This window comes from Psittacula echo, assembly GCF_963264785.1.
Source record: "Psittacula echo genome assembly, chromosome: 24".
In the NCBI taxonomy this organism is placed as follows: Eukaryota; Metazoa; Chordata; class Aves; order Psittaciformes; family Psittacidae; genus Psittacula; species Psittacula echo.
The window spans coordinates 1,490,509-1,502,355 of record NC_137759.1 but is presented as its reverse complement, the minus strand read 5'-3'; the positions used below and the strand labels follow the sequence as shown (position 1 = coordinate 1,502,355).

Genomic DNA, 11,847 nt, shown 5'->3' with positions numbered 1-11,847 from the left:
TGGACATGGAGAACTCCAGTGTTTCTGTCGAGCAGCAGCTGCTGCAGGGGTCCAGCGTGCAGGCAGCCAGCAGGTGACACGGGCTTTGCCGTGCCGCGAGGACAGCATTCCCGCTCCGCTTCCCAGCACGTCCCGGCACAGCGCTGCCCGTGGCAGGCCGGAGCCGCATCCCACATCCGCCGCTTCCCACCTCCGGCTGCTCCGTCCCCAGCCCCGTGTGCGGCGCCGGCCCTGGCCATGGGGCGGGGGCGTGTGTCACGTGACCAACGGTCGCCCCTGAGGAGGTGGGAGGTGAGGGAGGTGCGGCCATCTTGGGGCTGTGTGTGCTGAGGGGAGCGGGGTTCGTGTCCAGCCTCGGCGCGGGGTGTGTGGGGTTCCCCGAGCACCAGGGAGGCTCCATGGGGTGGTGCAGGGTTGGAGTGTTGTGGGGGGTGCCATGAGCGCTCTGTACCTCTTGGCCTTTCAGGCGTGTGTCAGCTCTGAACGTGGTGCGGTGCAGAAACGGCTCTCGGGGAAGGGATTGAAGCGAAACGTGCTGGGAGGTGGGGGGTCAGAGTTAGGGTTGGAACAGATGCGAGGGGACAGCGTGGCTGTTCTCACTGCCAGGAGCAGGGAAGCGTAAAACAAGGGTGGGAAGAGTCTGCTGCCAGACACCGGTCACGGAGGAGATGGGTGCTGCTGGCCCATGGACCGACTCTGAGCAGGCTCACGCCAGCGGCTCACGGAGTTTTCTGCAGTCTCCAACCTGTTTGACTGATTCGACACTATTCTAACCCAAACCTGGCTTCTGATGCAAACCCTCTCCTCAGCTGCGGGTTCTGACCTCCAGATGGAAGTGCAGGAAGAGCAGAGTTTCCCTTCCTTAGGAAAGCAGATCTGCAATGGGGGTTTGTGGTTTCTGTAATTGCAGATGCATCAATGCTGCTGGTGGGGGTGTGCATGTAACTGCGTTGCCAAAATTCCAGGCATCAGGAGTCCCAGATTCTAATGAATAATAGAGGAATTCCTTCTTAATAACACAAGGTTGATTTGCTACCTAGAGATGTAATTTTCATCTAACATATCTATAAGCCCTGCTGGATTAGTGGAAATAAACCCCGTTTAGTGATGATTTTTCTTCTGTATTTCAAATAGCTGATTGCTGCAAAATGTTCCCACTTGTTCCTGCTGTTTGTGAAATAACACGGAGTTACCCCACAGGAAATCGCAACCATTGAGCTTGGAAATGAGAGTGACAGACTTGGCACAAAGCTCGGTTTGCTGGGAATAGCTTGGGATTGCCATCAGAGCAGCGCCTGCTTCTGGTTTGTATAACTACAGGTCATAGAATCATGGAATGGTTTGGGTTGGAAAGGACCTTAAGATCATCCAGTTCCAACCCCCTGCCATGGGCAGGGACACCTCACACTAAACCAGGGCACCCACGGCTCTGTCCAACCTGACCTCGAACACTGCCATGGATGGGGCATTTACCACGTCCTTGGGCAACCCATTCCGCCACCCTCACAGTAAAGAGCTTCTTCCTTATATCTAACCTGAGCTGCCCGCGTTTCAGTTTGAACCCATATACATAGCTCTGTAATAGCTACTAAATCCTGTAAAAGGGCTCCGACAAGAATGAATTCACGTATTACAGTGAACTTCAGCTGCTTTTCATTTTAGGATGTCTGGAAGGCGTTAACAACAAATGTAAGAGGTTTTGACAAGTTTCAGGAAGTATTGGAAGACTGCAGCCACTTCAGAGCACTGCCACAGGCCGTTTCCAAGAAGCATGAAGCCATTGCTGCCTGCAGTTATTTAATGACAAGGAATAACAATGGGGAAGAGCTTTCTTCTAGTTGAATCTCTGAAAATGGGTGGCACTGCTCTTGTCCTTTATCTTGTTTTGCAATTAATTCATGAGACAAAAGCTTCTGTTGGGAATTGCATTCCCAGAAAAACCGTAAAATACCAAAGTAAGTGAAACCCAGGCATTTCACAAGCAGAAAGAAACGTAGCACAGTGTTGGGAGTTTATTATTTATTAGGCATAAAAAGGAATGCTATGGGCTATTGCAGATGCACTCATCCAAATGACAGGAATGCCTGAACAGTAGTTGTTGTAGCTGGAGGTTCTGGCTTACAGGTAATTATAACAGTGTTGTTTATGTTCCTGTAAGAAATTAGGAAGAGAATATCTCTGCATTTAGTTAAATACTTTCCTAGCATTTAGGAAATGTCCTGGAAAAGCGGACAAGCTTTTCCCTTTGTTCTGTTACAATTTGATTTCAATCTGGACTTTTCATTACGTTGTCATTCTAGTGCTAAATAAAATAACTTCTCTTCTGTGTTTTGCAGCAGGAAATCTCACCACCTTTAGGGAAGAAGGCTTAGCCAATGTTTCCACTCTGCTTGTGGACAAAGAAACCAATACCCTGTTTGTTGGAGGCAGAGATGCAGTGTTTGCTCTTGACTTGAATGATATTTCTAGAGAAATAGCCAGGGTAAATGAAAGATCTTTTTTTTTCATACCTTCATTGAAAAGAAATACTTTCCTTGTGGATTTCTTCAGGCGAACATGATGTTCTGAGTTTAAGTGACTACAAGTATTACTATTTCAAGGCTTGACACTTTATCACAGGATCTTTATTATAATCAGGTATCTATTATCATCAGGTTTTTTATTATGCCTTGCCTGCTGGAGAGGTGTAGAAAAATGCTTCTTTACCCCATAAGGTCAAAGTCAGGATTATTTAGGGATATTTTACACATAATGTTGTGGGGGAAGAACACCAGGTAATTGCAACACAGCACCTCACAAGTGTTTCTGACTTTTAGGAACACTGGTTTGCTACACAGGAAAGGCAGCTGGAATGTATTCGTAGAGGAAAGGACAAGGTAGGAACTTCTGTTGTTATTAACTGAAATAAAAATGGTGACAGGATCAAGCTTCTTTGCACCAAAGTTCCTGTCAGTGTGTTGGGTTTGTTTGCTTGCTGCTAAGACACGGGGAGATTGTCAGATGCAGTCCACTCCACTATACAGCTTTTCTGTTGATTTTCTATTTTAGATACGATGCCAGAACTACATCCTCTTCCTCCATAAGATAAATGCCTCTTACTTGTATGTCTGTGGAACCAACGCCTATCACCCAACTTGTGATTACATGGTAATTAGGTTTGAATAGAGGACTTCCTGCAGATACTTGAGCAGTGTGGCAGATCTTTAAACACTTTGCTCAAAATATTCCTGTTGAAAACTTTCCTAATTCTTTTATAGCAGTATGAAAGACCAGAAAGTGACTTCTCATCCTGTTTAAATGGTCGTTTGCCATAGGTTATCCATGGGCCAAACATCAGCTTGCAAGGAATTGCTGAGGAGAGCAGAGGAAAGTGCCCCTTTGAACCAACTCAGAAGTATGCGTCTGTTTTTGTAGGTGTGTTTAGACTGACAGGAAACCTGAAATGAGTTTCCTCCTCCAAACTAAGCTATGGGATACCGTTACCCTAATTCTGGTTTTGCTTCTCAACCCTAATTTGTTCCTTACCGGATGGCTTTGCATTTGAAAAAGAAGCACTTTATACTTATTTGTTTCTTCCGAATCTTTCCAGATGGGGAATTCTACTCAGCTACTTCAAATAATTTCTTGGGAACAGAGCCTATAATACTTCGCAGCATGAGAAATCCTGTAAGGACAGAGTTTAAAACGTCATGGCTAAATGGTAAGAAGCTTTTTTATATCTTTCAGTCTCTTGAACTTCAGTTTGGTGTATGAATTCTCTCTGGACTGCAGCAGGATGTGATGGATTGGTTTTGTAATGTGAGCTTTTGAATTAAGGACAGAATGTAAAAGACATTTGTGAGCATGGACTGCACTGATGAGATGAGCCACAGCCCTTTGCCATTTATGAAAGCACAGTTCCTTCTCATAACGTTGGATAGATTCATAAATACTTTTCAGCCTTTTCACTAGTCCACAAAACAGTTCAATTTGGCTTAATTTTAAAAGAATATTTGGAATTTGTGTTTTACTTGGAATAAACTTCAGTGTTTTGTGTGTTTCAGAACCAAGCTTTGTCAGCATGGAAATAGTGCAGGAAAGTGAATCTAATCCTAACGGAGATGATGATAAAATTTATGTCTTCTTCACCGAAACAGCTGTTGAATTTGAATTCTACGACAAGCTGCTGGTGTCCAGAATTGCCCGTGTCTGCAGGGTTAGTGTCTGTGGTATAAAGGTTTTGATTAGTGTATTACAGATGAAGTTTCATACTTGAGTGATTGACACTGACATCCACACTGCCTGACCAAACAGAACTCTCTTGTGTACTGTTATTTCTCAAGTACCTGCCACTTCCTTGCTAGAACACAACCAGCTATTCAGGTTGCATTTCACATTTCAACCTTTTTGTCTTTGCCTTTGAACTGAGACTTCTATTGAAGGGCCAACTATATTTTTCTACACATCAATGCTGTTATGAAAGTGACACTTTTTTCCTGATGCATCCTAAAGTGCCTATGTTATTCCTTCATTTAGGGAGATCTTGGTGGAAAACGTGTCTTGCAGAGAAGATGGACATCGTTTCTAAAGTCCCACCTTTCCTGTTCCATTCCAGAATTAAACTTCCATTTCAATATTGTCCAGGACATCTTTTTACTTAGGAGAAGGAGGTGGCAGGACAGCATATTTTATGGAATTTTTTCCCAGCAGTGGTGAGATAGAGGGCTGTCTTCATACTGGAGTTTGGAATGAATAGAGGGAAGGGTTCTCACTGCAGTGGGACTAGCCTGGGTACAGCCATTTGGCTTTAACCCAGAGCCAGAAGCTACCAGCTACTTGCATTGCATGTTTTAATGGAGTACATTCGGTTTTCTTACAGCTTGATCCAACTGAGCAAACATTATCATCTGAAACAAAACGGGTTTGGTCCCTGGGCCAAAGCCTTCAATTAAAGACTAACCCAAAACTTCTCCTAAGCCAAGTTTTGAGAGTTACGTTTTCTCTAGTTGGATGGTGGGGCAATTAAAATTCATTACATTGAAAGTTACATAATTAGATGCACAAAGCCCTGGATTCTTCTGGTCCTTATGACACTAAAAGAAATAGCTGACATTTCACGGTGCAGAATTATTCTCCTGCTCCAAAAGTAGTGTGTGTCATGGTCTGCTTGTCCAATGTCATGTTCTGTGGAAATGAAAACAGAACTCCAAACAAAAAACCATCCAAGTTTTAGGGTTCAGTAGCTTTTTCTTAATGCTCTGACTCATGAAGAAAAACAAGGACAAAGTGGATCAAAACTTTGCATGTCCAAAAATACCGAAGGAGCCATGAGTAGGTAACTCTCATGTTTCATAAAAGCACCAGAGTTACCAGAATGCAGCACAGTCAGCACTGTGCAGCTTAACCTGCTGCCACCTATTTACTTATCACTTTATAACCACTAGAGCTTTGGTGGGTGTCCATGACAGTGGGTTTTATTCCTGGTTCTGGCAGGTTGGGTTCCGTGTGTCCTAAGACATTAATCTGTAGAACATTTATTCCTTTGGCTGTATCACTCCCTGAGAGACCTGAAATCACATCAGTGTCTGATCCAGACACTCCTAAAAGGCTCCCTCTGTTTTCAGGCATTATCTTGGGGCACATTGTAATTGGAGGCAAAGAGGGAATTGTGGTTTTCAGGAAGATGAGTTAAAGGGATTAGAAGAAGAATTAATGGTTTGTGTCAGAAGTGAGGAGCCAAAGGGGGGAGAATCCTGTCAGAATATTGATAACCATATACTTGGGCCCATCTGCCTGTCCACAAGAGAGGTTGTCAGAGGTTCTCATTCTCTATATTTCAGTTTATTTGAGGGTGGTTACTTGAGTTTTAACAAATATTTAATACCATCTTTACTGGTGGTTTTGGTTTATTCTCAGTGGATCATGAAAACTGGAACAGAGAAGGATTTTTAGTGTTAGGCGTCTTTTGACTAATCCTTAGAAAGATCAGTGTGCACTGCAGAGAGTGGGGGGTTTTACACTATTTCTTTCTTTATAACAAAAATAAAACCTGCTTTTGTTTTGTGTGTTGTTCTGTTTTCTTCCAAGGGGACGATTAGACATATCAGCTGTTTGTGCCTACAGTATGAAAACTATTCAGGATGTCTTCTCCAAAGGAAGCTACAAAGGACCAGTAACTGTGGAACATGCCTCTGTTAAGTGGATGGTTTACAGGGGAGAAGTGCCAGTTCCACGTCCTGGTGCTGTAAATATGAATTTACCTGTTCTACTTAAAAATCAGCCTCTGGAATGTCTTTTCTTACCACTAAAAATGCAGTGTGTACAATCAGCTTTCCCCTTCCATCACACCAAAGTTCCTAGAAGAGCCTTCTTGCCACAAGCTGTGGGGTTACTGGCTAGTTCATACAGGAAAAGAATGTGTTTTGAAGATAAGTAGAAATAACTGAATGTTTAGAGGAAAATGCACCTTTTCTCTATACCTCAATGAAATGAAAACCCAAGTGTCCTCATGCGTGTTGTGTTTTGTTCCTAGTGCATAGATAACTCTGCCCGGAGGATGGGGTATAACACTTCTACTGACTTGCCTAACAAAGTCCTGCAGTTTGTTAGAGATCACCCTCTAATGGATGATTCTGTAGATCCAATTGGTGACAGCCCAGTGCTGCTGAGGAGAGGCTCAAACTACACCAGGATCGTGGTAGACAGAGTCACTGGCCTCGATCAACAGATGTACGATGTTATGTTTCTGGGAACAGGTAAGAGCTGTTACTGTAGGAAAAGAGACTCTCCATTGTGCTGTATTTTGTGCCAGATTTTTTTTGAGACTTCAAAAAACAGCAATTCCTCATCAGCTCTGTTTGAAGTTTTGCATTCAGAAGCTGTCTTGCTAGTTTAATATTTTCATCCCACTTAGATTAAATGTGTTTTTCTTGTTGCACATTAAAAGGCTTTCTTTAGCAACTTTCCATATCAAAGGAGGCTTCACATCGTATTTGCAAATTCAGGGATTGTTTGAGGTCTGGAAAAAAAAAATCATTACTCCTCTCATTGAAAGGAAAAATGAGAATTGCTTTGAAGACTTTCAGAAATTCCCTGTGCCCAGGAATGTCTGCTAAAACTCCCATTTCAACATGAATGACCAGACTAAAATGTTATGCTATGCTTAAGCAAGCTTCTCTTTAGAAATACATTTCATTTGCTGTAGGTGATGGATATTTGCATAAGGCTCTCAATTGTGATGGGGAAATGCTCATTGTGGAAGAGCTGCAGCTGTTTCTGGCTCCGGAGCCTGTACAATCTCTCCAGTTGTCTTCTGAAAAGGTAGAGCTTCCATCCCTGTGTGTGGAAGGGGGCTGCTGTAATAGCTTGTCTTGGGCCTCGCTCTTCTGTGGTGTTCTCCTGGCTTTTAAATAACCTGTAAATGTCTCTGTCTAGATAGATAATTCTGCTTCTATTATGTATTTGTCAATAACAGAAGCACGAAACATTTTTCTGGAGAAGAATTTGTGGGTGTCAGCGTATAACTGAAAGAAGCCTTTCTGTTCATGAAAAAGTTAGGGACGGAACTCTTGTCATTTTAGTGTGGAAACAGGGACTGGTTTCCATGCTGTGGAAAACTGAGGGGGTTTCTCGTATCCCCATCTCTGCTGACAACATCTTTAGTTTACTGATACTTTTAATAAACACCAGAAAACCTGACAATCCATATTAGGAAATAACAGCTGAAAATCTCCCTACTGCAAAGAACTCCCTCCCCCATTTCCAGGGAATGCTCTACGGAGGGTCCCAGTCTCAAGTGGTGCAGCTTCCAGTCTGCCAGTGCCACCGCTACAGGTACTGCATGGATTGCATCCTGGCAAGGGATCCCTACTGCGCCTGGGCTCCAGCTGCTCACAGATGTGTCTCACTGGCAGAGCAGACTGCTCATTCAATGTAAGTAGAGAGCTGGTTTCCAGCTGCAGGCTTCATGGGAGATTGTTTTATCGGTGCACTCTTAACATCTGTAGCACAAGACTTGGGTGATCCCTAGAACTGGAGTGGTACATCTGCAACACTTCTGGGCTGTGTTTGCATCTCTTTGGGTTTTGGTGGGTTTTGTTGTTTTCTTGTTTTGTTTTTTTCAGGCATTTAATTCAAAGTGTGAAAGCCGGGGATGCCTCCAGCTGCGTTAGTGGAGGTATGTGAACATCTGGGTTAAGAAACAACAGTTGAACTTTATGTGATCAAAATGCTTATGCAGTTTATGCTTTCTAGAATTCCTCACTAGAGCAGCTTGCTCCAAGCCCCTGTGTCCAACCTGGCCTTGAGCACTGCCAGGGATGGGGCAGCCACAGCTTCTCTGGGCACCCTGTGCCAGCGCCTCAGCACCCTCACAGGGAAAAACTGCCAAAAAGCTTATCTCAATCTCTCCTCTAATAATAAGGCCAGAAAGATGTCACTGTCAGACCTGTGAGCAATGGGATCTCTTTGTCTTTACCCCTTGGCTGTTCATTGCCTATTGGCAAGACTGGTGAATTAGATTTTACCTTTATTGAAATACGTGGTTATGTAAATGAAATGAAACCCCAGTGTTCTGACTTAAAAAAATGTCTTCATCATTTCAGAAAACAGAGTGAGGAAAATTCCCTTTACCCTTGGAAACAATGTTCATCTTCAATGTGCTCCCCTGTCCAATCTGGCAAGTGTAGTGTGGAAGTTTAATGGGAGCAGGATTCAGGCCAAGGCCTCGAGATACCTCCTCTATGATGGAGGAATGGCAATACTTAATGTGACAGCAGACGTGGCCGGGTTCTATGATTGCCTCTCTGTAGAGAAATCCAAAGGGAAAGAGTTCCTTGTCACAGTGGCCCGCTATGCCCTTTATGCCCGACAAAAGCCAGAGGAGGCAAATATTGCCACAGCAAATAAGCATAAGGAAACAGAAGCTGTAGGGTTTCAGTCTTCAGTACCAGCTCCTTCACTGAAGGAGGCAGCAAAGCAGGAATCTGCAGACAGCCAGAGACTGAAGCTCATTTTAAAACTGGGGGCTGGGCTTGCTCCTCTCATCTTTATCTTGTTGGTTTTGAGCTTCCACAAGAGTCATTTATATCTGTCTTGGAAGAGCAGAGAAACCAGCCCAAACCCCGCTAGTAGAGCTGGCTCAGGAAGCCCAGTACTGGCTGCAGAGGGGCTGGGCTGTGAAAGGAAATGTTCAGACACACAAACGGGCAGGCCATGAAGCCCTGCTCAGGAGCTTGCTGTGAGGAGCACAGCACCAGCACACAGCTTCACCCAGAGCTCTGGGAGCTTGTGGCCCACAGAGCTCTTTGGTGAAGGGGACATGATGTTTCCTGTTAAGGAATGTGGAATATCAATTTAGGTGGGAGGCAGAAACTGAGTTGAAGACAAGCTGTGTTGTGTATTACATAGATGTGTCACCAGTTACTGCTTTTAAAAGCAAGTTTCCTTGTTTGGGTACCTTTTTGACATGATAGAACCATAAGAATAAATTTCTTTCAAAACTTGATCCTGATCCACTTTTCTGTAACGGGGGGGTTGCCCAGTTCCAGAGGCTGCTGCTTCAGGAGCTATTCATAGTTGGCATTTAATGTTTCACCTTCAGACTTTCTGTTTAATCTACAAATAGCAACTAATTAAGTTTCCCCGTGCCCCAAGAGGTTGCTACTATCCTCATTTCACATGTGAGGTTAAATTACTTGTCACTGACCACAGTGAATATTGGTGTCAGATCTGGTGCTTTGTTAGAACTTCCTGAGTCATCTTCTTGTATATTTTCTTTCTCTATTTTCCTCCCCTCTCCCTTTATTTAGGCTTTCAAAACACATTCCACGCTTTTTTTTCTGTGTTTTTAGTGACCTTTATGATACATCTTCCTCTGTCCCAAAATGTCATGAATCAACTTACATACGGCATCCTTGTTCAGAACTGAGTTCCGAGGTGTGGTCAGGATTGTAGCTCCTTTTGTACGAGCCTACTGAAAGCCAAGCACCTGAGACCCTTTCTTCTTCATTCTCTAATAAATGGTCTCTTAAATCTGTAAAATAAGATGGGTTCTGGACAAAGGCAATGCTGCCTCTTGCTGTCAGACACGCATCAAGTGCAAGGTGGATGCTCTTCTAGACACGGACAGCTCATTTCTCTCTAGTTTTCACATAGCTGTGAGAGGAGAAACCTCCTTGGAAATGATTCTCCCGTGTGGAAGTGTGTACCAGGTGTAGAAAGACACCTACTCTCAAGTTAAACAGGAATGCTCAGAAATGAAGACGATGTGTATGGATACCTGTTTAGGGAGAGAGACAGACAAGCGGCTGTGTAGTGTTCTTTCTCCCTTAAAACGTGAATAGTTGAAGCTTCTCTCCACTGGAGCAAAGCCCCAGTCTCTTCTTTTAGGATGCCTGCTTTCTCCCAGGATCAAATTATTCTTCTGTTACGCTTCATAACAACAGGTTCTTGTTGTATTATCTTGTGTATTACCTGGCAATACCACAGAAGGAAGGTGAGGCCAGTTGTTGAACTTGCAGGAAGCAAATTCCTGGATCGCTGTGGCTGTTGACACCGCTACTTACAGCAGTGTTTGTGCCTCCCATGGGAGGATGTAACGGGAACACCACCAGCCTTTCTAGCAAGGTGAAGCCATGGGCACGACGTGTGGACAAGAGAACTATCTCCAATGGACAGCTGAAAATCAGAAGACTGGAGACTTGCTGGCAAACTGCTATGCCAAGATCTGCCTGGAGGTGACCGTACCAGAGCGATGCAGAAACCAGTCTCACAGCTTGAAAGAGAGTATACTTCCTTGCAGGGTTCCTTTACCTATATTCCAACTCCCTACATGCAAAGGGCTATGTGGAAATTAAGGATGCAGACCAGGTAGTGCTATGGAACTAATCACATAGGAAATCAAAATTGCCATTCTCATCTTTGGGGACACTTCCTCTCTTCCCAGAGTGGAAGGAAGTGCAGATGGAATATAAAACCCCATTTCAGAAAATCCTCACAAGACCACCAGCATTTGGGTTTAGCTCAATTCCTGCTGATCTAATTACCCTAATTTAGACACGTAAAATAATTAGCTTCCAAGAGAAGTTCGTAGGTAAGTTCCAGTTAACAGGTCGATACGAAAGACACTGCGCTCTACTTTCAGGAGTTAGTTTTGGTGCCGTTTTAGTCCTTTTGTCCTTGGTTGCTGCATGGCATGGGGGGAGACAGTGGATGTGGGGCAAGAGGCCTGGTGTGGCAGAGCTGGGATGGCCTCTGAGCTGCAGGGGTTCCTGGGGGCAGAGGTTCCTCTCGAGCTCCATGCTGGTTATCACAGATGAGGGCTGCTTGAGCTGCTCTGGCCGCAGCAGCACACTGGAAGGGGCTGATTGCCCATTACCCACCCAGCTTCCCATCGCCTGTTCAGCCTCCTTATTCCCAGGGTATTTTCCCATTTCATAAAATTTATTCATGGTTTATGTTAATTTTCCACTTGTATAAATGACTTTGTAAGAGCCTGAACCACAGTGAGTGCCCTGTTGCTGATAGCAGATGTCTAGACTCAGAAGAGAGAACAGCATTTGTGTTTTCATGACCAGCCAGTGCCCATTATGATCCCAGTGCAGTGGTGGGATCCAGCCCGGGGAGTTGGAGAGCCGGGGATCCAGGGGTTTGGGGGTCTGGGGCTCAGGGATCTGGGAATCCGGGGGCTTGGGGATCTGGGGGTCCAGGGGATAAGGGGTCTGGGGGCTTGAGGATCTGAAGGCCTGGGGGGTCCAGATGCTCGAGGATCCAGGGGTCCGCGGCCTGGAGGACCTGTGGCCCCGAGGCTCGGGGTTCCGGGGCCGGCTCTCCCCGGTTGTGCCCGGCAGGTGGTGCCGCCGAGCCGGC

General features: G+C 44.8%; 1 protein-coding gene across 1 annotated transcript; it reads left to right on the top strand.

The window, feature by feature from the left end:
• Positions 1-1,852: 1,852 nt before the first annotated feature.
• LOC308229827 (semaphorin-4E-like) lies at positions 1,853-11,571 on the top strand (the record flags this gene model as incomplete). Its single annotated transcript, XM_080634135.1, has 16 exons — positions 1,853-1,955; positions 2,337-2,482; positions 2,817-2,876; positions 3,049-3,147; positions 3,315-3,414; positions 3,590-3,700; positions 4,044-4,195; positions 4,516-4,691; positions 6,067-6,223; positions 6,512-6,734; positions 7,184-7,299; positions 7,745-7,911; positions 8,103-8,155; positions 8,583-8,905; positions 10,602-10,721; positions 11,506-11,571. 16 exons carry the CDS (start codon positions 1,853-1,855, stop codon positions 11,569-11,571), a joined length of 2,172 nt encoding a protein of 723 aa, XP_080490261.1.
• Between the last annotated feature and the right edge of the window lie 276 nt (positions 11,572-11,847).